At 41.4% G+C, this 23,049-nt stretch overlaps 2 protein-coding genes across 2 annotated transcripts in view; both read left to right on the forward strand.

Annotated features, from left to right (window-relative positions):
* Window positions 1-1,831: 1,831 nt before the first annotated feature.
* LOC111239880 (thrombospondin-4-B) lies at window positions 1,832-16,838 on the forward strand. Its single transcript, XM_022769807.1, has 22 exons — window positions 1,832-1,912; window positions 5,004-5,201; window positions 6,035-6,285; window positions 6,402-6,504; window positions 6,659-6,741; window positions 6,856-6,907; window positions 7,025-7,176; window positions 8,503-8,640; window positions 10,122-10,199; window positions 10,307-10,459; window positions 10,618-10,722; window positions 10,831-10,938; window positions 11,412-11,571; window positions 12,892-13,010; window positions 13,104-13,156; window positions 13,291-13,484; window positions 14,634-14,812; window positions 15,079-15,127; window positions 15,230-15,426; window positions 15,576-15,748; window positions 16,039-16,178; window positions 16,717-16,838. Exons 1-22 carry the CDS (start codon window positions 1,834-1,836, stop codon window positions 16,773-16,775), a joined length of 2,823 nt encoding a protein of 940 aa, XP_022625528.1. The 5' UTR covers window positions 1,832-1,833; the 3' UTR covers window positions 16,776-16,838.
* A 3,055-nt stretch (window positions 16,839-19,893) lies between these two features.
* The window catches only part of LOC111239891 (urea transporter 1-like), a 16,175-nt gene continuing 13,019 nt past the window's right edge, over window positions 19,894-23,049 (forward strand). Inside the window, exons 1-6 of the mRNA XM_022769829.1 lie at window positions 19,894-20,005; window positions 20,183-20,372; window positions 20,591-20,719; window positions 21,570-21,699; window positions 21,843-21,911; window positions 22,061-22,208. Of these exons, the coding sequence (XP_022625550.1) occupies window positions 19,894-20,005; window positions 20,183-20,372; window positions 20,591-20,719; window positions 21,570-21,699; window positions 21,843-21,911; window positions 22,061-22,208 (778 nt within the window). The remainder of the gene's footprint in view (window positions 20,006-20,182; window positions 20,373-20,590; window positions 20,720-21,569; window positions 21,700-21,842; window positions 21,912-22,060; window positions 22,209-23,049) is intronic.

Here is a 23,049-nt window from a genome sequence, read left to right on the forward strand (position 1 = left end):
CTTGCGTTTTTCCCCTTTTTTTCTTCCTTGGATTACAGTAAAATATCTTCCTTTGTTTTTCTCTTAATGCTCCACATGCTTCCTATTATGTACCTTTAATCATTCCTGTTGCTGACCTGTATGTCTTGTTTTCTTTTTCGGTCCAAAGCTTTTGAAAAACGCTAATTGTCAGACCTCCCCTGAGAACACAAACAGACCTCACTGCCTTTTTATGCAGCATAAAGCCACTTTTTCAGGTCAGCTGTGTATTTTGTTGTCATTGTGGCACCAGCAAGGCTATAATCTTTTTGATGTCTAGCTACCAGCTCACCATACGAAGACTTATGAGCATGAATATCAGAGTCTTGGGATGTGGTCATATCACTATCATGAATAAAAATAGTCAGGAGATGGTGTCAGACACATTTGGGGTTTGGTTTTATCTCTGAGCCAGATGCAACGTTCACTGTCTGACCTCATCAACCGCACCATGATGTGACTCAGCCCAGGTCCTCCAGCAGGCTGATGTGGTCTACTGAGCTCTTTGCTGCAGCTGCCGACCATGCATGGAGGTCTGTGGGGCTTTTTGTGATCCAGAACCCAAAACGCCTGTAAAGGATCAGTCTGAAAGCCAATCAGAAGGCAGATAAAACTCTGGGTGTCCTGTTGCTGACTGGATGGGGTCCATATCAGTGCACAACAAAAGACGAGAGCAGCGGTATACAGACTAACCACAATGAACACCTGTGGGATGTAGGGAAACTATGACTCATTCGCTGCTGTTTGTTGCTATAGATACTTGTGTTTATCCTTTTACCCGAAGTGGGAGCATCATCTTGTTGCCACTGAGACTTGGCTTTCATGGAATTACTGATGGATTCAAACATTATTACAGATTCAGTACTTTTTTTGAGCTCAACGGTAGTTACTCATCCGCAGAATAAGACTCGCTTGGTTGAAAAAATAAGATGCAACAGGGAAAGAAAGAGGGAAAAACAAACATCATTAAGACCTGAGCGACCTCATCTCTGCCAAATGTGGCAAGTCGTGTGGTGCCAGACATGCTGACGACCTGGAGGCCGTGTGAGCCAGCAGCCTGTCTGAAGCTCTGCTGGCCGGTTAACACGGCTTGTTAAGGCGTGGGCTCATTTCCTGACTTTGCCCGGGGAAGGAGGGAGGAAAGCAAGGGCATATGGGAAAGGTGTCACATCTGATGCCTGGAAGGAAAGTGAAAGAATTTTCCTGTGTGTTCAGACAGAGTGTGAAAAAAATACTAGAGGTCTGATTGCTGGAGGTGGGAAACACATTTTCAGAAATACACCCCAAGCCTGAACTCAGGAGTCTAAAAATATAAGTTTGGGTTGAAACATGATTTCAGCAGCCAAAAGTGGGTTCCCAGAGTGGGATTAGAAGCCGCTCATGTACAGTACATTTGTGTAAGAGCCTGTGGGAATTGGTAGCAGCTAGTGGGAGCCAATGCAATAGAGTCTCCCCAGGTCACTCCTTCTCTGCATGGGGCCGTCTGAGGAAGGTTTTAAAGGCAGGTTCAGGCTCTGATGCTCCTCCCTCACTAAAACTCCTGCAATCTTCGTTTCACATTCACACACTAATTCAGACACACACACACACACACACACACACACATACACACACATACACACACACACACAAACTGCCAGCAGCCTCTATTAGGCTTAACATGACGGTCTTGCCTCACTTGTGATTCAAAAAAAGAGGCAAGGACACAAACACACCACTCACAGCAGACGCAGACATACGGGGAACTGCCATTGTGTCACATACAGGTAATCACTGCAGAGAATCTGCTGATCTGGGACCAGTTGGAAGGACAAAATGGGTGTGTGGACAGCCTTGATACTGGCCTCGCATCTGCTATTAAAACTGTGCTTACACGTGGAAGCCCAGGCTCTAGGTAAGTGTTGTTTGAAGTGTTTTAATTTGCTTTTCATATCAATTATTTAGAATGTCATAACATTTTTTGCAAAATGCATAAGATTGATTTGTGGTAACTATTTTATAATATATTGTTTATTTGTTTGTTGTTTTAATTTTAACACACTGGACAACACACAAAAAAAGATATCTTTGATTTTATTTGAATGCAACATCCTGCCTGTGATGCAATCCTCCATTTTCATTATCTGTCAAAAAAGATTTAATGGCTCCACCACTGGGTATTTTAACACACTATGTATGAGTTCAATGCATAATGGATAAAGCAGACACTGTGAAAGAGAATATCATATGCAGACCCAAAGAACACAAAGGATTAGCCATGGTGTGTGATAGTCACTAAGGTACGAATAAAATGCTAAATATCCCTGTCAGTTGTAAAAGAGTCAAATACATTTTTATGTTTGTGAAAGGAGGTAGACTAAGATAAAGAATATAAGTAGACAGAGTTTCATCTTTCTCCTGAAGTAAAGTCACCCTGCTTTTCATATCTATGCAGCTGGATCTGCTTGATTACTCCAGCTCAGGAGATTCGGCTCTCTGGCTTGTATTAATTCAAACAAAGTCCCAGCTAGGTCACACACATGGGAATAATCAGAGACGATCTGGGCGCAACATTGAACTTCAAGTCACACATACACACAGACTCTGCTCTCTCTCTCTCGCTCTCTCTCGCTGACACACACTTCCAATCACACACAAACTCGTTCAAGGTCACACACACACACACACATACACACACAAACTGAAGCTGCAGTCGACTTGTAGAAATGTTGGTGTTTATAGTTTATCAGCTTCTTTCAAATCACCCCAGTTGATTGATGGCGTGCCTTTCGTGCATCCATTAATCCCTACAATCTTTCGGCGATAGCTGACTGATGTTTTGTATAAAGCAAGTCCAGATTAATGGAGTTCATCATCTATCATTTCCCTTGCAAATAGCATATTGTCTGCCTGACTGGAATTCACTGTGTTTAAAAGGAGCGAGACCGATTTAAAGCTGCGGTAAGTGATATTTAAGCAGCACAAAACAGCCGTTCTATCTCTGCAAAGGGTTATTGGGGTTATTGATCAATATTAATGTCTCAAGGATGACTTCACTGGGAGATGAGATTACTGGAATTCGAAATTCACTTTCTACTCTGAGCACAAAGACTCCCTGGCCAGGGACAAAGTGTATCTTTACAGCGGGTGTAATCCATATTTTTATCATAATGATGTATCAAATAAAAATGTGAAATCAATGTGACAATAAAGGGAATCACTTCTAATGATGAAATTAAAGAGAATTCTCACTTGAATTGGCTTTATAGGGAGTTTTATCTCAGTGTTTAGCTGTACGGCACACAACTTTATTGTTTTGGTTCACTCTCACAGCTCTCATAGCACTGAATGGCGGACAGACACAGTTAGCAATTAGCTGGCGAAACATAATGGATGGTATAGATGAAAAACATAGGAGAGTTCATATTGGCCAGAAACATGACTCAGAAAATGAGCACATAAATATTATTATTACACTATTTGACATCATGAAGTAAAATGGATCTCTGGTCCCATTAGCTTGGTTACTCATGGCAGTAGCGAAAAATGTGACCTCACTGTTTATGTTAACTACATACTGATGTTGATGATGTCATTTCTTCTTCACTGGTAGCGGTTGACTAAGTTTCTCATGAATTTATGATAAGTCACAGCTTTCTACATCCAACCCCCAAGTGTGAAGCATTTGTTAAGCACTGAGAAGAAGAATGCCGACCATTTATACACTTTGTAGTAATCTATAACCCTGACAGATTTATATGCTGGTGTTAAGGAGAGGGCAAGACACTGGATTACTTTATGGCTTTCAGCAGAGCTAGTTTTATGAAGCCTGAAATCGGAGGTTAATCAGGAGGTGAAATGAGGCACTCTCTCAGGATCTCTGGTGTAAGACAACGCTGACCCCCACAAAGCCCTCTGTCCAGAAGACTTATGAACAGCGGGTTTGTGTGTTTATGTGCAAGTGTGTGCGTCTTTGTAATGTTGTGGTAACTCTTAAAATGTGAAGCGCACAATGACTATCATTTGCTCTCGAGTTGTTTGGTTCACTTTTGCATTTTTTTTTGTCAGTTTAACAGAGTAATAAGTCACATGACTGTTTGTGCAATACTCACCAGGTGATTTTGGCAATCGCAAATACAAACAAAACACCATGTGAGCAGGCGTTTTCAGTGGCTTAGTCACATTTTACTGCACACATCCCCCCCCCCCCCCCCCCCCGTGTCGTGCTGAGATACACCATGTGCCGGACAAAACACACAAGGGACCACGGACAGAGGACAGAGATAAAAGAAAGAAGAAGAGATCTCATCATGCTTTGCAATCTTGGCTGACAACAGCCAGTCTCTGGGAGCATTTGGGAGCAATTTTGCTCCCTCGCGACACAGGGCCTTGTGGACTGCTGTTAGGGTACTTGTGTATTCATGATGTGTGCAGATGGTAGACTAGAGATTCACTGCACATCCTCTCCTGGCCTGCCCAGTTCCCAAGTCACGTTATTAAAAGAAGCCTCTAAACATCAGCATAAGTGTACAGCGTCTCTCTGGCATTTCACTCCCACTAAGCCTGTCAGGAGATATGTCTAAATTCTGCCATACAGCTGCCTGTGAGAACAATGAAGGGATATGAGAGCTCACATACATTTTATCAACCAAACAGCTTTAGTACAGACCTAACCAAATACAGAAAAAACACCATACATCCAACAGAGGACAAGCAACCACAATGTGGAAGCTAACGGGGATCCAAATAAAGAAAGAAAGTCACAGTACATAGCTCAGATGTACTTAGAAATCCACCAGCCAACTCTGTCTGCCAAGTTCGTTCTGACTGATTGACACGGCGTCGCAAAACAGCAACAAACACCGGGTCAACATCATCATCTTCTTGTTGACTCAGGATGTGTTTACTCTGGGATCGGAGCGCGGCTGTGGGTTGTAAATATTCATATCTCATCATCCATTACTCATGTGCTTTACCGCTTGTCTCTTTCCCATCCCTGTCAACAGTCTATGATCTGCTCACCTCGCCTGATTGCCTGCCAGACCTGCTGCAGGGGGGTCTGGCTGAGCAAGGGGTGAATGAGGCTTTCATCCTAGCCTCCTTCAAGTTGCAACCCAAGACCGGAACCACTGTGTTTGGCCTGTACAACCCACGGGACAACAGCAAGTACTTTGAGTTCACCGTGATGGGGAAGCTCAACAGAGGTAAGAGAGCAGGAAAGAGGCTTTGGCACAGTGTAAAGCTGCACTAATCCTATTTTTATATTAACAATGGGTTAAATGACTGTGTGTAATGTGAAAGGGGTTGATGATGATAAACCCTCAGAGAATTATAACAAGATTCTGCAGTTCTCCACAGCTCAACAAAGCATTTAAGCTTCTTTCTGCTCATTGTTTTGGTTTTTACGGTCGCAACTTTACTGTTTTAGTTCATTCTCACCGCTCTCATCAACTTTGTCTCATCAATTTTTTTTCACAAAAAAATCTTTCGTGAACTCCCAGCATGAAACAGCAACAGACAAAGTTACAGTATATTTACCTCAGGATTGGGAGGAGACAAAAACAGAGCTAGAAGAAGAGAGACTATTCTACTTAGATTAGATGGGTGGCCACATTTCACACCACTATGGACAAAATGTTAGAAACACCTCTAGTAAAACGTCACCTCTCTGTATGAACTCAATAATAAACATAAACTAGAATAATCAACAAAAAATTTAGTGATGATCCTCTGACGTTTCATAGCACTATCACCAGGTCAACATTTCAATTTATCCAATATTTGCCGCCTAGCAAAACAAATCTAAGAACAGTAGTCGTATCATTGCCAATTAGTAAATGTTAGCATGCTAACATGCTAAACTAAGTTGGTGAACATGGTAAATTTTGTTACTAAACATCAGCGTGTTAGCATTGTCCTTGATGTTACCATTTCGCTCAAAGCACCACTGTGTACAGCCTCACATAGCCGCTAGCATGGCTGTCTGTCTCTGTTATCTCTTCACTGCTTCCTCTTGTTCTGCTCTGTCCTCTCATAGCTGTGTTACGCTACCTGCGGACTGACAAGAGGATGAGCTCGGTAACCTTCAACAACCTGGTGCTGGCAGACGGCCAACAACACCGACTGTTGTTCCACCTGAGGGGGCTGCAGCAGCAGGGGCCAGGCGGGGTGGAGCTGCATCTGGACTGCAGGCTGGTGGAGACGGTCAGGGATCTCCCTGCTGCCTTCCAGGGTTTGCCAGCAGGCTATGGTATGGTGGAGCTAAAGACCATGCAAGCCAGAGAGCAGGTGACCCATCACTTACAGTATTTCCATACAATAATGAATATGTTTCTGTCTCAATAATGGATCTGGAGGTTTCCAAATGGCTTAGTCGTCCACTTTGACTTTTTTTATTCTAACAGGAGAGTTTAGACGAGCTCAAACTGGTGGTTGGAGACTCCTTTGAGAATGTTGCTTCATTACAAGACTGCCATTTCCAACAAAGGGACTCCGTCCAAACTCTGGGTAAGATTCTTTCTTAGGAAGTAAACGTCCATGGAGACGGCCAAATGTTCCCAGGAAAACAATCACAGCGGTAGGAAAACAACAGTCACTGTTTCCCAGAGAGACTTGAGAGTCTCTGCTTCAGTCAAACAAAATAACAGTCCCTTTCTCTTAGGGGTCAACACGAAGCAGCTGTCAAATCAAATGCTGGAGTTAACAAAGGTGATAAATGAGCTGAAAGATGTCCTCATTCAGCAGGTAAATACCACTAACAGTTCCTCTGAGGCCACTTAATCCCTGCTACCTCACCCCTGACCTCCCTGACAGCTTGCCTGACTGCATATAAACGTGTTTATGTTTGACCTTTTGTAGGTCAAAGAGACCTCATTTCTCAGAAACACCATCTCCGAGTGTCAGGCCTGCGGTAAGGGAATCTCCAATAACAGTCATGTCCCTCACCAGTAAATATGATGCTTCATGACTACTTTAGGATAGTTTAACAAACAAAATGAAACTACGATATTCATCTGTTGTTTTAAAGGCCTGGGTGGAACTGAGGTGGTGAAACCAAGGTGTACCCCAGGTGTCTGTTTCCGTGACGATATGTGTATAGAGACAGCGGATGGTGTTGAGTGTGGACCCTGTCCTGATGGGTACACCGGGGATGGTTTCAACTGTGATGATGTGGACGAGGTAAGGCTCAGTGTGTGTGTTTTCTCTACTACTCTTGTGAGAATCAATGAGTTTAAGTCCTTCAGATTAAGGACATTTACACAGTAAAGTGTGGTCATCCGTGCCCATCCTCAGTTCTTGTATTTCAGGGCTAACCTTATGGTAAAGTTAAGATGAGTAAAGTTGGCCTATACCAACAAAAAATCTTATGTAGTTCATATATCACCTGATGACAACGTAGCTGCAAGTTTAAATACCGGTTTGGGATCCAGATGAAAATCAGTGTGAGCTAACAGCTTGTTAAATCCTCCCTCACCTTCAGTGTAAACTGAAAAGTGCTCAAAGGGAGTCCTTGAACTACAGCACATACCCTAAATACGTTTGGCATTTTGTGGCATACCGTCTGCGTGAAAAACAGGTGTATCTTCACTGTATTTTTGTCCACTTATCTTAAATTCCATGCATAATACAGCGATAAATATGTTGATCAATTAGCACGGTGGCAAGGTATTTATTTCCACCATTTGATGCCAAAAGAAGATAAATATAAATGTAATGGGAGGGTGGGTAATGTGCAAATTATGTTCAATTCCCATGATGCAATTGTGGGCCTGAGGCTGTTCCTTTGTTGGCAAAATTTGTATATTTTCACACGGAAACTCTGCCACTGGATTTGAACTGGGGATGCTAAAATCACAGTACATGGTATGCATCAGCAGGTCACCATGACGCCCCCATTTTAGACGATCTTTGTTTGAAAATACAGAGCTGTACCACAGGGCATTATCTACTGTTAGTGTACTGGTTCTCAGTGAAGCTACGAGCCTGGGAATGATGGTTTAGAAAGAGTTTTGTTTTTATAAATTGGGGTCTCTGAGTTCTGAGTGAGCTGACACAGGACTTTAAATTTGAATAATTCAGAACTGAGATTCTCCAGGCCTCAAAAGGTCTATGAGAAATTTTACAGACTAATTTCACCACCAGGTTTTTTTGGGAGTTAGACAAAGAATGTGGCAATGGGATCATGGAACTGGCACACAGGGTCTAAAGGCACATAAGTTAATATGGTGTCATGGGGTTTGGGGACCAAAGCTGCAGATAAAGGTAAAAGTTTGGCAATTTAGTGAAAGTTGAGGAAAGGCTGTTGCAGATGGAGGTCCTCATAAGGATAGAAGTACAAGTATGTGTGTGTTTGCACTGACCTCTTTTCTAAGGACTGGCCCCTTCAGCATTCTCTTTTTTGCATGAGCAAAAGTGTCATCAAACCTAAAAGCTTTTGGGGAGAAGCCCTGTGAGAACCACATACATTTTGCAGCTTCAACAGAGCTCATGTCCTCCTTCCTGCAGTGCCAGTTTAACCCCTGCTTCCCCGGAGTGAAGTGCGTGAACACTGCCCCGGGCTTCCGCTGCGACGCCTGTCCTCTGGGCTACACCGGCCTGCCAGTGGAGGGTGTGGGAGTTTTGTTTGCTCAGACCAACAAACAGGTAAGACAGTGGATAAAATATGGAGTTCAAAATGAGATTTCTTTTTAATGGATGCATACAAATTACATCATATATCAAAAAAAAGACATGCTATTGCACTTACAGGGATTACAGCTCTCCAATATGTATAATTGTTAAGTACAAATGGAATATCAATAAAATAGTGTATTTACTGATCATCTAAACTTAGTTGCCAGTTATTAGGTGCAACTAGATACAATTTTTATTATTGTAATTTATAAGAATTTATGGTATCATTTACTGTGTTTTTAAATTATGATGTTCTTACAAGTAAAAGTTATAAATATGAATAGTATACTTATCATTAAAGAACCCCCTGCCCCAAAAAAGACATTTGGAAAGACTTTTGAATACTGTGGTTCCCCAGAAAAATGAACCAATAACTTCTTTAAAAGAAAATCTTAAAATTACATCTACTCCTTCTCCCTCATTGAAAAATCCACAATCTATATATTGTATATGCAAATAATTTTCATTTCAGATGCTCAACTGCTGGACATAAGATGAATCCAACTGTACTGAAGAGTCCAGTCTCAGTGTTTGTGACCTGGAGGTTTCAGATTTCGGCATCACACTTGTGTAAATTCCATCACTGGCCTCAAACCAGTTGTGATGTCGCATAAAACTTGAATGAAATTTAAGATGCACGCAGAGATACTTTCATCCTCCGGCAGATGGATGTGAAAACAGTCTTTTAGTATCAAATTCTGCACATACTTTATTCTGCACTGTGAAGGCCAAACGTCCAAATGAAGTGACAATAAGCAAAACATATTTTTGAGCGGAGGGGGACTTTAACATAGCGTACATTTTTATTGCTGCTTGGGAACAAAGCACAGGTTAAGCCTGGGAAGAATGATGTAACTCTTTAGTTTTAGCTATAAAATATCAGTGTATGCTTTTGAAATTATCATAAAAACTGGGGAAAAATTGTGTAATTTTAGGATCCGTCTGACTCTTAAAACTGATGTTGAAGAAGAACCTAGAAAAGCTTCCTGTTATATCATCAGATATCACATAATTAAGGGGGTGAATATGTGCTCTTACAGTCAGAAACAAACATTACTATGATTTTTGGGCAAATTATAATATGAAGAGTAGTGTGGTGAACGTTAATCTATTCAACAAACGACAGTCAGTTTTCTACATGTTTTTACCAACTTTTTTTGAAGTGCATGCACAAGCAATACTGAACTGAAGAAATCAATAAAGTGTGCCCCTGTTAACCCCTTTGTGTAATACGTAATTAATTAACATGTACCAGGTAGTTTAAAGAGTACTTACAGTGTCAATTAGCCCCTATCAGGGCTCATGGAGTGATGTGGCCTCTTTCATGTGTGTTTTGTGCTGTGATTATTGTATCCCTGAAATATGAAGAGAAGTAAAGATGGTAAATGGTCATGAAAACAAACTTTTGGATGATTTCACATGTTACATTAGACTCATATTGCACAATACAGGTGTGCGACGACATTGACGAATGCAAAGAACCCAACAACGGAGGCTGCACCGCAAACTCAGTCTGTCACAACTCTGTGGTAAGACGACTGTCAGGTTCCTACGGGACAATCATTTCCATTTGTGTGTGACTTTTCAAACTGCGGTGTGAAGAAGCTCATACGTAGCTGCCCTTACTCCTGCACAGGGCTCCTATCAGTGCGGCAGCTGTAAGTCAGGTTTCACAGGAGATCAGGTGAAGGGCTGTAAACCAGAGGTCAGCTGCAGCAACAGCCTGACCAACCCCTGTGATATCAACGCCCAGTGCTTTGTGGAAAGAGATGGGTCAGTCACTTGTCAGGTAGGATTTCACACCACTCGCACATTCTTATAAACAACTTGCACACACACACACACACACACACACACACACACACACACACACACACTGTTTATAACCACACACAAGTGAACATACTAGCTATCTGATTTTCTGAGGAGTTTCATTTGTCTTGTCAGTGTGGAATTGGCTGGGCAGGTAACGGGTACCTGTGCGGGAAGGACACCGACATTGATGGATACCCAGATGAGAAACTCAAATGCAAGGATGTGAGCTGTAGAAAGGTAAAATCATTTCTTTTTTTTTTAAAAGTACTAATTGTCAGCAAATACAACCTTGCTGTGATAGGCTGGCCTTTTTTTAAATTCTTTTACTCTAACATCTCATTACAGGATAACTGCGTCTACGTTCCTAACTCTGGTCAAGAGGACGCCGACAGGGACGGCCACGGAGACGCCTGCGATGACGATGCAGATGGTGATGGTATTCCAAACGAGCAGGTTGGTGGAAATGTTTTAACAAATCCATGGAAGCACACAGGGGCTGCAACTAGTAATAAGATAGGGGAACACGCACATCACAGTTTCCCCTTTTCTCTGACAACTACTACAAAACCCAAAGATATGCAAAGATATAGTTGAATATTTTGGGAAATACGCTTATTGGCTTTGTTGCTGAGAGTTATATCAGAAGATCCATACTACATCTATACTACTAAGTCATGGAAGTAAAACAGTCTTTAAGCTCATCTAAGCTAATTGGCTGCTAGCAGTAGCTACATGTTTACTTCATGAGAGTGGCATCAATCTTCTCATCTCTCAACTCTTTGTGAAATGTTGAACTAGTCCTTTAAACTTTAAACAATCACTCATCAAAATCATTTATTTTGATCTGTTAGTGGAATTCATTGTTTCAGCTCTAATACACACAAACACACTTTTACTTCACACCAGCCTGTCTCTGTCTGTCTCAGGACAACTGCTGGTTGAAGCCCAACTTGGACCAGAGGAACAGTGATAAGGACAGCCACGGCGATGCCTGTGACAACTGTCGCATGGTGGAGAACCCTGACCAGAGGGACACTGACAGCGACGGCAAAGGGGACGCCTGTGATGACGACATGGATGGAGATGGTATGGAGAGAAATTACATCACCAACACTGATGCTCATGTTATATAACCGGCATCAATGAAGGCATCCACTCATTGCTCTGTTCTCTCCTTCACATTTGAACCATTTCCTATAAATTACACAAAAATCACAATGATGAAGACAGAACTTACACTAAATTACACATCTCTTTTAATCATGTTGTAGAAATATATCACTGTCATAGCGTGGATGGCTTTACAAGGCAGCTCAGCAGTGGGAAACAGCACTTCAAAAAAAAAGAAAAAAAAGTCAAAGGCAATAGCAGTGTGACCCCAGAGCGAACACAGGCTTTGATCATTCACCAGTATGATTACACCTCAAAAAACCCCACAGGAGAGAAGATAGTTCTTCCTCTATCGCTGCTGCTTGACCTTTAAGCATTTGTGGTGCTGCTGCTGCTGCCTCCATGCGAAGAATAAAAAATAGCCTCTGAACACAAACTGGTGTTCACCTACATAGGAAATGCAACAGTGCAACCTAGTGGTGAAGTTAGAAACAACATGCTGTGAAATTGATCAGTGATCACGCAGTAGTGTGGATATTATGTCTATGTGTCCACTAATCAAATATAAATTCACTCAGTGGCTGATCAATGTAAATTTTCAATTACTGGCAAGTTTGCCAAGAAAATGATTGATTACTCAAAACTTAATTCAGATCAAGTAAACACCCCATGACTGTATCGATGTAATCAACACCCATATTTGGTTATAATTTCACTGGACAGGAATATGATTTGTTTTGTAATAGGGTTGCCACTAACGATTTTTTTTTTTTTGCATTATCATTTAATCTGTCTATTATTTTTTCAATTAAATGATTAATCGTTTGGTCTATAAAATCCCAATACATAGTGAAAAATTATCATCAGAATTTCTTAAAGCCCAAGGTGGCATTTTTTGATATCTTTAAATTGCTTGTTAGATTTTCAGTTTACTATCAAATAAGAGGAAGAAATATAGCAACAACTGAGAGGCTGAAATTACACAATGTTTGGCACTTTTAGTGGAAAATTGACTTTAATTATTAATTATTAAAAAATTAAGCACATTAATTTTTTTTGATCAACTAATTATTCTATTGGGCGAGCCAGAATATGTGACAATGAAAACAGTTTGTATTCTGCTGCAGTAAATATTCTCTATACTGACAAAGTAGGGTAGCTGAAGCAGCTGTGCCACTTCTGAATATAATGTAATTATACATAACAACAATCTTTATCCACTGCTGTACAAGGGGACAGGCGTGGCTTACCGTGCTAAATGACACTAACTATCTCATCTGGGTGAATGGGGATCAGGCCTGAAGAACTTCCTGGACAACTGCCAGCGAGTCCAGAACAGAGACCAGTTGGACCGGGACGGAGACGGCGTGGGAGATGCCTGCGACAGCTGCCCCGACATCCCCAACCCGAACCAGGTCAGTCAGAGCCAGATAAGTGGTGGGTGGGTGGGGGGATGGATGGATGGATGGATGGATGGTCTTTACGTGAATTCTCTGCTCTCATTTCAGTCTGATATTGATAACGACCTGGTTGGAGACTCCTGCGACACAAACCAAGACAGGTAATGAAGCTTTCACAGTCTCTATGTTGTTATGTTGCAGACATCTGATCATATATAGATATTTTTTCTTCACCTAAAATATCTACTACTACAGCTTTTATTCACATCATGCGATTGTGTCACTTCCCCTGTAGTGATGGCGACGGTCACCAGGATACCAAGGATAATTGCCCATTCGTGATCAATAGCTCCCAGCTGGACACCGACAAAGACGGGCTGGGTGACGAGTGTGACGATGATGATGACAATGATGGTATCCCAGACTCTATACCACCCGGACCAGACAACTGTCGGCTGGTGCCAAACCCTGACCAGACTGACGACAACAGTGAGTCTCAAACACATTCTGTACCACATTCACACACCTCACAATGAAAACAGTTTACAGTAATGTTCAGATATTATTGTTGATACCTTTGACTGAAAACCAGCTTGGTGCTCAGAGGTAAATGTTCATAATTTCATCGCAGCGTCCATATTTCCCCTGAACTGTTCCTGACTGACCTTGACATGCAGTTTTCCGCCCCAATTTCATACCCACGGAGATCAAGCAAGAGCAACCTTGGGCAGATTAAGTGGCAATTTTGTTGGGTAAAAGCACAATTTTTTGCGCTAGCACCCATTTGGCAATTTTGTGACATTACTTGCGTGAAAATGGGCTGTGAGGTCAATGGGAGTGGAGTGCCAATTGAAATCAAGTGTTGCAGGGTAGTTCAGGGTTGGTAGTCAGGGAGTTCAGTGATGTAGAGTGGAGAGAGACCTTCAGGGTGTCTTAAAAGTGATTCTTAAAGTTGTATGATCAGCTGTGTCCAAAGGATGTATGTCTCTATTTGTGCCTCTGTAATAATTGTTAGTTTTTTTAATTGTTATTTTCGGGTTGTTTAGAGTTTATAGTTGTAGTACTTAATAGTCTATCATGACTCCAATACAGAGAAAACGCTCTGTTACTTATTTCCCTCCTTTTACAAACCCACACCATCAGACAGATTCAGAAATTCACCTGACATAGCACAAGATAGAAGTTGATACTGAGATTACATCATAGCACTTTTTACCATCGCAAATGCAACATAGCGGTTTTTAATTCAGAACACACACTCACGGCAGGGTGTAGACCAGGGTGAGCTTTGATACAAGTCCATCAAAATTTAACAAATGCAACACACTGTAATTTCCAACAACGTGAATATTCCTTTAAGAAAAGACATCATCTTGCCTTCAGAAGGATATTTGTGATGTTTTATATTCAGGCCTTGCATCTCTGCAGCTTCTGAGTGAGGACAGCAAGTTCCTTTGGAGTAGGCCTTTTTGACTTTGTTGATGAAGGCGGTGTAAAATCTCCTCATTGTGACAAGGGGGGGAAAAGTGCTGGTTTATAAGGGAATGGAACAAGTGCCTGCACTTGTACCTTGACTAAGAATTGATGACTCACTGTTGACTGGGGAGCGAGTTTTAATGTCCCTGTCTTGTCTCTTAGATGATGGAGTTGGAGACGTGTGTGAGTCTGACTTTGACCAGGACAAAGTGATTGACAGGATTGACAACTGTCCTGAGAATGCCGAGGTTACCCTGACTGACTTCAGGGCCTATCAGACAGTGGTGCTGGACCCCGAGGGCGACGCCCAGATCGACCCCAACTGGGTCGTTTTAAACCAGGTAAGATTTGTGCTGAAACTTTCTTTGCTCAAAGTTGTACAACTATGACAACGTGTAATGTGAGAGCCTGACAAATTAGCCAAATTAATGTTAATGTTGCTCCATAACTGATGGATGTATAGTGTAAATAAGTAACTGTTTACTAACCGATTTGCCACGATGTCAGTGTTGTGTTCAGAACTCGCTTCCGCTGCCAGGAAGTGGCCGGAAACCAGTTATTGCAGGTGTAATCCATTTCTAAAAACTGAACCCTCTTCCTCTCACAGGGAATGGAAATTGTTCAGACCATGAACAGTGATCCAGGACTTGCTGTTGGTGAGATGTCTTTCCTCTCCATGTTGACTGTCAGTCAAATGTGCGCCAAACTTTTCCAATTCTGAACATATATAATGTGTTAATCGCACCCTCTGTTGTCAGGTTACACCGCTTTCAGTGGAGTGGACTTTGAGGGGACATTTCACGTGAATACAGTGACTGACGATGACTACGCCGGCTTCATCTTTGGCTACCAGGACTCATCCTCCTTCTACGTGGTGATGTGGAAGCAGACTGAACAGACCTACTGGCAAGCGACACCCTTCAGAGCTGTGGCCGAGCCCGGCATCCAGCTTAAGGTGAAAGTGCAAGTCATGTCAGAAATCCCCCGCAGCAGCAGCACATTCATACTCATCCTATTTTTATCTGTATTTTTCCACATTTCTGCTTTTATCTTGTCTGTCTGCCTCCACATCGCTCTTCTCACTTCTCTGTGTCTGTTCGTCAGGCTGTCAAGTCTAAATCAGGCCCCGGGGAGCACCTGAGAAACTCGCTGTGGCACACGGGAGACACCAACGACCAGGTGCGTCTGCTGTGGAAGGACCCCAGAAATGTAGGCTGGAAGGACAAGGTGTCCTACCGTTGGTACCTGCAGCACCGCCCACAGGTTGGCTACATCAGGTAAGACAAATGCCAGTCTCATATGTGTGTTCCACAGGTAAGAAAATCCAACTAGCAGCACCTCTAAAACTCAGATTAACTCTCTATGTCTAGTTTGACAGAGCCAGGCGAGCTGTTTACCCCTGCTTGCAGTCTTAATGCTAAGCTAACCTAAGATAACCATCTCCTGTCTGTAGCTTCATATTTATCGTACAGACATGAGCGTTGCATCAATTTTTCTAATCTAATTCTCAGCAAAAAAGTAAATAAGTAAACAAGATTTTAAAAAAAATCCTCTTTGTTCTGTTTAGAGCACGGTTTTATGAGGGAACTGAGCTGGTTGCAGACTCTGGTGTGACTATTGACACGACTATGAGAGGAGGACGACTCGGTGTGTTCTGTTTCTCTCAAGAAAACATCATCTGGTCCAATTTGAAATACCGCTGCAATGGTAAGGAAACGATTTATCAAATCCGTCCATTATAACTGTATGTTAATATTTTTCTGTGTCTCTTAACGTGACGAAAAGCTAGAAACACTGAGCTTATCTGCGGATTGCCATGAACTTTGGTACAGACATTCATGTTCCCCTCAGTAATGCAATCACTTTTCATCTATCGCCATCATCTAGTCAAACTTTCAATTTGTCCAAAATTTAAGATTAAAATACCCACAAGTGCTAATTACCATATGTTAACATGGTAAACTAAGATGGTGAACCTGGTAAACATCAGCATGTTAGAATTGCTTTTGAGTATATTAGTATGGTGATATTAGTCTGCAGACTTTAGTGTTGACTCAGTGGTCTTGTCAAAAGATAATATATCATTCCTTAATGACCTCTATGACTTGTGTCTGGAAAGTGGAACACTGTTATATTTTATCTTGTTGTCATAAACAAGACTGAAACTGTGAAGAGAATTAGTTTGGCCTCACTTGGTTTTACATTTCCAGCTCGGCTCATGATACCTTACTTCTCACTTCCACAGACACCATCCCTGAGGATTTCCAGGAGTTCAGCACTCAGCACGGCGCTGACTCACTCTAAAGTCAAGATAAAAATATGACACCGGATCTCGGGAGAATGCTTCTTTGAGTGTGTATGAGTGTGTGTGTGTGTGTGTGTGTGTGTGTGTGTGTGTGTGTGTGTGTGTGTGTGTGAGTGAGTGAGTGAGTGGGAGTGAAGGAGTGTATATGTGGGTGTCTGTCTGTCTATGTGTGTATTGATGTGTACAGTTTCTGTGCATATATGACCACAATCTTTGTACTGTATGTCCATATTATCATGTCTGATTTCTTTTCCTGATTGTGTTCTCCTGTTTAATTGTCTCTTAAAGACTCCAGCTGAGCTTGTTATGCTAAATATTGTAAGTTATAATGAAATTTACCAACTTTAACTGACTCTCAGTTCCATCACTGCATATAGTCTTAGCACAGGAGGCCCCCAGTGGCCCCTCAGATTTCCACATATTTGCTTTTTCTTTCTTTACATTTATTTTCACATAATAAATTAGACATGTTCAAAATAAAGGGAACATCATTACAAAAACTAGTCATTTTCTTTTACATTGTCGTTACTGAGAATATTTTAGCTCAGTATTATAATACTGTATTATTATATTCATATATTATAATCATGTTCACCAGGAAAAAGACCTGCAGAACCTGCTTTGGATCAACCTCATACTGATGTTTCCTATATTTTGATCATACTGGGGTTGTATTGTGTGCCATTAAGCTTGTTGTTTAACTAGCAGTACGGTATTTCACTCCTTTTGTGGTGAGGATGAACTCTGTCTCGCTAACTGTTAGATCATTAACTTGAAGCTCAGTGTAACCTTGTTTTCTCCTTCCATCATTTGGTCCTCGAGCTCTTGATCGTTTCATATCTGTGTAAGTCATGAACCTGGTCAAAATAAAGGGCTGTTTAATATATTTAAATTCATGTTAATGTTGATTGATTTAAGAGGCGATATTATCAGGGTTTTTTTTATGTCTAATTTGTCTTCTAAGATGTTTACATATATCAAAGGACGCGCTATGGTCTCTTACTTCCTTGTGAAATTGGCAGACCCTTCTTTGTACTCAGAATGTGATACTCCAGAAACAAGGGCCTCTATTTTGCTTGAGTTGGAAATATTTTTCGTAATAAGATCATTCTTATCCCTGATTAGCTGCTGAGTTTAATAGAGAGACTTTGGTCTTTGCTCCAGTCGGGGTTCCTCTGGAAAAGAGACAAGGAAGAAGGCTTTAATATATCGCAGGAAGAGGCTACATAACATTATGCAGATTTCTTTCTATCTGGCCTTTTTATATAAAGTATGTATGTGTGCCTTCATTAGCTTAGCAAGCAGCTGGTAGATAACAGATCTGTGATTTATCTTCAACTCAAAGAGGTAAGAAAAACTCCATTCTTTAATCTTTAGTATATAAGAAGTTTCATGACTCTAAATGAACAGATGAACAGTTTGGCTTCACTTTGGTGCTTTTGCATTGATCATAAATAGTAAAATTTAATTGTTAAATTTAATAATAGCAAAATATTTGCCCTCTCTGTATTACTTGATTTAAAGTTGGAAATATTTATAAATTAATAAACCAGATTCCCCATAAAATAAAAGTCAGTACATGAGTCATTCAGACATCCATTTTCTTACTGACTTCAATTCTTTCTGAGCTCAGTCTGGAGGTAGTCTGAGAATGTATTTATCTATACGATTTATTGATTGACTCACTGAATGTGAAGATATATTGCTGTTTTATGTTTTGTTGGAGAATCACTGTTGAATCCAGAGTTTGGCTGTTTTGTTTGGTAAAACTTGATTTGCATAAAAACACACAATTAGAAAGGTGCTATCACCACTCGACAAGCTATTTTCGTTCTACCACGAATGAATGAGCACCGACCCTGCACCTGGCATTCAGAAGTTAATGTGTGTGACCACATTTTATAAGCCTCAGCAGTAATCTGCAGCACTGTGAGGAAAAAAGCAGCTCCCAAGGGTCTTATCTAAACAACCAAACAAAGTAAACAACACAAAACAATAAGCAACAAATCCACAACAATAGCCACAAACAATAAGAGGGTTTGAAGATAACAATGTCATGAACAGTATCTGGACAAATTCCTGTTTAGATCACCGTTTATAAGAGAGGTTATTGATCATCTTATATTTGATCCCTTAGCTTTATCTGAAAAGTTTCTGCAGAGTTGTGCACAGCAGCTTCAGTATTTGTTGACTCTTAGGAAGTGTTGTAGCACAGAAGAAAGGAGGCTGCCAGCAGAGCTGAAAGATCAAGAGGTTCTCTGCACACTGAACAACATAAACACACTCAGGCTTTCATGCAGAGAACTGTGACTGAGGATGTTGACGATAACAGTGGGAAGCTCTCCGGGAAATCAGCTTTGATCACTCCTTCAAAACATATAAAAATAAAAAGAATAGAAAACTATGTGGCAAACTGGCAGCAAGGTTTGGATTTTAGCTCACACTTCCGTTAGATTTGTCTCCTCCTCAGGGAGCAAAGAGAAGCATGTTCACACGGATTTAGTTTGTGTGCAGGGAGGCATGTAAGTAGAACAAGACTAAGAGTCCCCAGCCACATAGTGCAGCTGAGGCTAATGCGTATGTCATTCGTTTTGCATCTATTTGGTCATAAACCAATCAGGTCACATTTCTTTAAAAGGTTTGGGTATTGCTAAAGTTGTTAAAGTTCATCCAACATGTGTGTGCCAGTTTGATGGCAGTCCATCTAATAGGAGTTGTCAGGGGATCATCAAAGTCAGTGGGATACATTGTCTGTTCAGTAGATAAATGAAAACGTTGAACTACTGGTGGCACTAGAGGAGGGGAACAAGTCACGGGATCACCAAAATCAGCAGGGTTCATCCTCTTGGAACCATTAATCTTTGTGCAAAATTTTATGGCAATCCATGTGATAGTTGTTGAGATATTTCAGTTTGAACCACAGACTAACACTGCCATCCCTTCAGCCATAGTGCTTAAAGATGAAAAGGTCAAATATGCAGTGTAGCTGCTTTGTGGCTACAAGTATCTAAGTGCAATTAGGAAACTGAAATAATCTATAGAATATTAGTTGCCAGTTATTATTATGTCAAAATACTACTAAAATAATAACTGTGATAAACTCTAATGACAGAAAGTATGGACAGCGGCAACCAGCCTTCACATGAAGAAGCTCCACCAAGCTCCTTTCTCTGCAGAGCTGCTGGGCTTTTCACCAGGGACATGCATCTCTGTGGAGAATGGGTGAAAAGTAGGTGTCAACTCAATAACATGTCAGTTGTACTTGAATTAATAAAAGTATGCCGGTGTTGTAGGTTTGATGAATCCAGCTGGAATATTATAGAATTTAATATTTTTTTAGTTTGATATTTAAGCCTTTTTGCAAAGTAGATGACAGCTGATTAACATGAGGTCACTACCCATGCAGGACAGAGTGTAGTAATCCAGCTGCTGGACTGGATTTTCCGAGGGGTGGCCCAGGTCATGTTTGTCAGCAATCCTCTCAGTGGGCTCCTAATCACGGCCGGCCTCTTCCTGCAGAACCCCTGGTGGGCTCTGAATGGTCTGCTGGGCACCCTTGTGTCTACTGTGTCTGCCATCTTGCTGGGACAAAACAGGTCAGAAGGCATCTCTTTATCCTTATATGACTTCATCCGGGGAAGAAAAAAAAAAAAAAAATGTCCTCCTGGCATCAAACCATTATCGCTGCCTCTTTCACTTATACTCCCTGAGGCTGCACTTTCTTTAGCTTTCACACTGTGCTGTTTTCACAGTTTGTTTCTCATTTAACTGTGTTTTGCACTAATGTCGGGTACATCTGTCACATTCACCTCAGGGAGGCCATATCAGCGGGTTTATATGGCTACAATGGAGCCTTGGTCGGCATACTGATGGCCGCTTTCTCTGCCAAAGGAAGCTGGTACTGGTGGCTTCTACTGCCAAATGTGTTCATGTCCATGTTGTGGTAAGCCTTTCTCTTCTAAAAATTATTATTCATTTGATTGCACACGCTTGGCAATCGTATACAGTGAAGAGGAAAGACACAAAGGCAGCAGCATGCAGTCAGGGCCAGGAGCCATATTCAGACTCAAGCAAGGTAAATGTGTCTCTGACTGCTGCCACCACGCCTGTCAATCTGAATCTTTATGTCTTCATACGGCACATATGCACTTTACAATGACAACGTGGGCAGAAATTCTTTGAGACCTTGATTTCAGAAAGACAAAAGCAGCTTCTCATTTCTAGCCAGCGACTGTCGGCTTTTCCTGCTGAGAAGACAACTGATGCAGATTTTATATTTCCATAAGAACTTACAGAAGACAATACCTCAGTCATATTGTAAACATTTAATATAATTTCTAGCTCTATTTTTTATCTCTGTTCATTACATTGACTTTCTGTTTATCTAATCATATTTCTTCCTGAATACTTACTGGTATAAACTTTAAATGATTCTGAATGGTGCAATTAAACCTTGTTTCACATGATTTTCTACTGTGGGCCATCACACCATGCACTGAAAAGGCTTTGAGGATGCGGACTAACTGATGCATTTGGCAAACGTAATGCTTGGGTAATATTTCAATTAACAGGTTTGGCTGCAGTTGTTCAGCTCAGGACAGCTGCTGTTTGGTTGAGTAGGGGTTTAGCAAACTGTTAATTGTAAGTAGTAAGAAGAGATACGGTACTAGCATACAAATTCTTACATATGTCCTTGAGGTAAATGTAAACGACCAAGGCAGGATTATAATGTCAACTTGTTATGATTTGTCTGTCCAGTAATCAGTAATTCATTTCCCTGCCTCTGTTCATAGCCCAGTGGTCTCCAGTGCCTTGTCCTCTGTTGCCAGCAAATGGGACCTCCCAATATTCACCCTGCCCTTTAACATTTTGGTGTGTCTACACATTGCAGCTACAGGATCCAATCACCCCTACTTTCCAGAGGTATAGCACAGCCCTGCAACACACACACACACACACACACACACACACACACACACACACATACACACACACACACACACAAGGATGTACATCTATGCACACAGCTAAGATGCAAATGAAACCTTCTTTTCCTCTGATTTCAGGTGGATATCCAGCAAAATAACCACCTGCACCACCCTAATGATTCCTTCCAAAGGCTCAATCTCTCTCAGGTTTAACAGGAATCATATTAGTCTACTAGCTTTTTGAAATTATACACACAATCAAAATGATTGTAGTCTATTTTCCACATTTGTCATCTCAATTAATAAAATGTTCTAATCGTTTGAACTGTAAGTAAACAGGGGCTTTTCACTTGCAGATATTCCTGTCGGTGCCAGTTGGTGTTGGCCAGGTGTATGGCTGTGACAGTCCTTGGACAGGAGGTCTCATCCTTCTGGCCCTGCTGCTCTCCTCACCAACTATCTGTTTTCATGCCATGTTGGGCTCTGCTGCTGGCATGTTTTCCGGTAAAAAGACTCTCCCATTTGCATAGAAATATGCATAATGTCTGCTGAGGCTACAGCCGGAGCTTTGGCTCTTCAAAGGGCACCGTGGCATTATGGTGAATGAACCATGACATGTTTTTTTTTTCAAAGAATGCTTTACAGCAGGGGTCCCCAAACTACGGCCCGCGGGCCACATCCGGCCCGCCAAAGCAATTGGAGTGGCCCACTTAACGATCCCAGACAATCCCTCTAAACATCAACCAATTTTTATTAAATTGCATTTTCCTATCATAACATCATAACATATCCGTACTTAAAGGTTGGCATTCTAATTAAAATTGACCATAGTTATGAACTATTTATAGTTAATATTGGCTCATCTTCACCTCCTCACACAATGGTATATTCTGACGTGACTTTGATCGTGACCGAGCCAGCGTCAAGCTGCAAAGTTCTGAGGTGGGAATCTGTCATGAAGGTGGTTGTGTCCTGCATAAACTTCATCAGAGCAAACGGACTTAAACACAGGCAGTTCCAAGCCTTTCTCTCCGAGCTAGAATCAGCCCACGGAGACGTGCTTTACCACACTGAAGTCCGCTGGTTAAGCCGGGGCAGAGTTTTGAAGCGTTTTTACGACCAGCTACCCGAAATCAATGCCTTTCTCCTGACAAAGGGAAAAACTGTCCCAGAGCTGATCAACACAGAATGGAAATGGGACCTCGCCTTTATTAACAGATGTGTCAGAAATTTTAAACGGCCTCAACTTGCAGCTCCAAGGCAAGGGAAAACTAATCTGACATGTATTCCCACATCAAAGTATTTGAGCTTAAACTAGCGCTGCTTATTGGACAGGTGCAAAAAC

The sequence above is a fragment of the Seriola dumerili genome, unplaced genomic scaffold, assembly GCF_002260705.1.
Source record: "Seriola dumerili isolate Sdu_G_001 unplaced genomic scaffold, Sdu_1.0 BDQW01005691.1, whole genome shotgun sequence".
In the NCBI taxonomy this organism is placed as follows: domain Eukaryota; kingdom Metazoa; phylum Chordata; class Actinopteri; order Carangiformes; family Carangidae; genus Seriola; species Seriola dumerili.

Bases quoted from the DNA above. Each gene is read 5' to 3' on its own strand.
- LOC111239880 (XM_022769807.1), top strand. From the start codon at position 1,834: ATGGGTGTGTGGACAGCCTTGATACTGGCCTCGCATCTGCTATTAAAA. The intron at 10,939-11,411 runs GTTGGTGGAAAT...TGTCTGTCTCAG, and splicing joins ATGGTATTCCAAACGAGCAG to GACAACTGCTGGTTGAAGCC. The intron at 13,485-14,633 runs GTGAGTCTCAAA...CTTGTCTCTTAG, and splicing joins TGACCAGACTGACGACAACA to ATGATGGAGTTGGAGACGTG.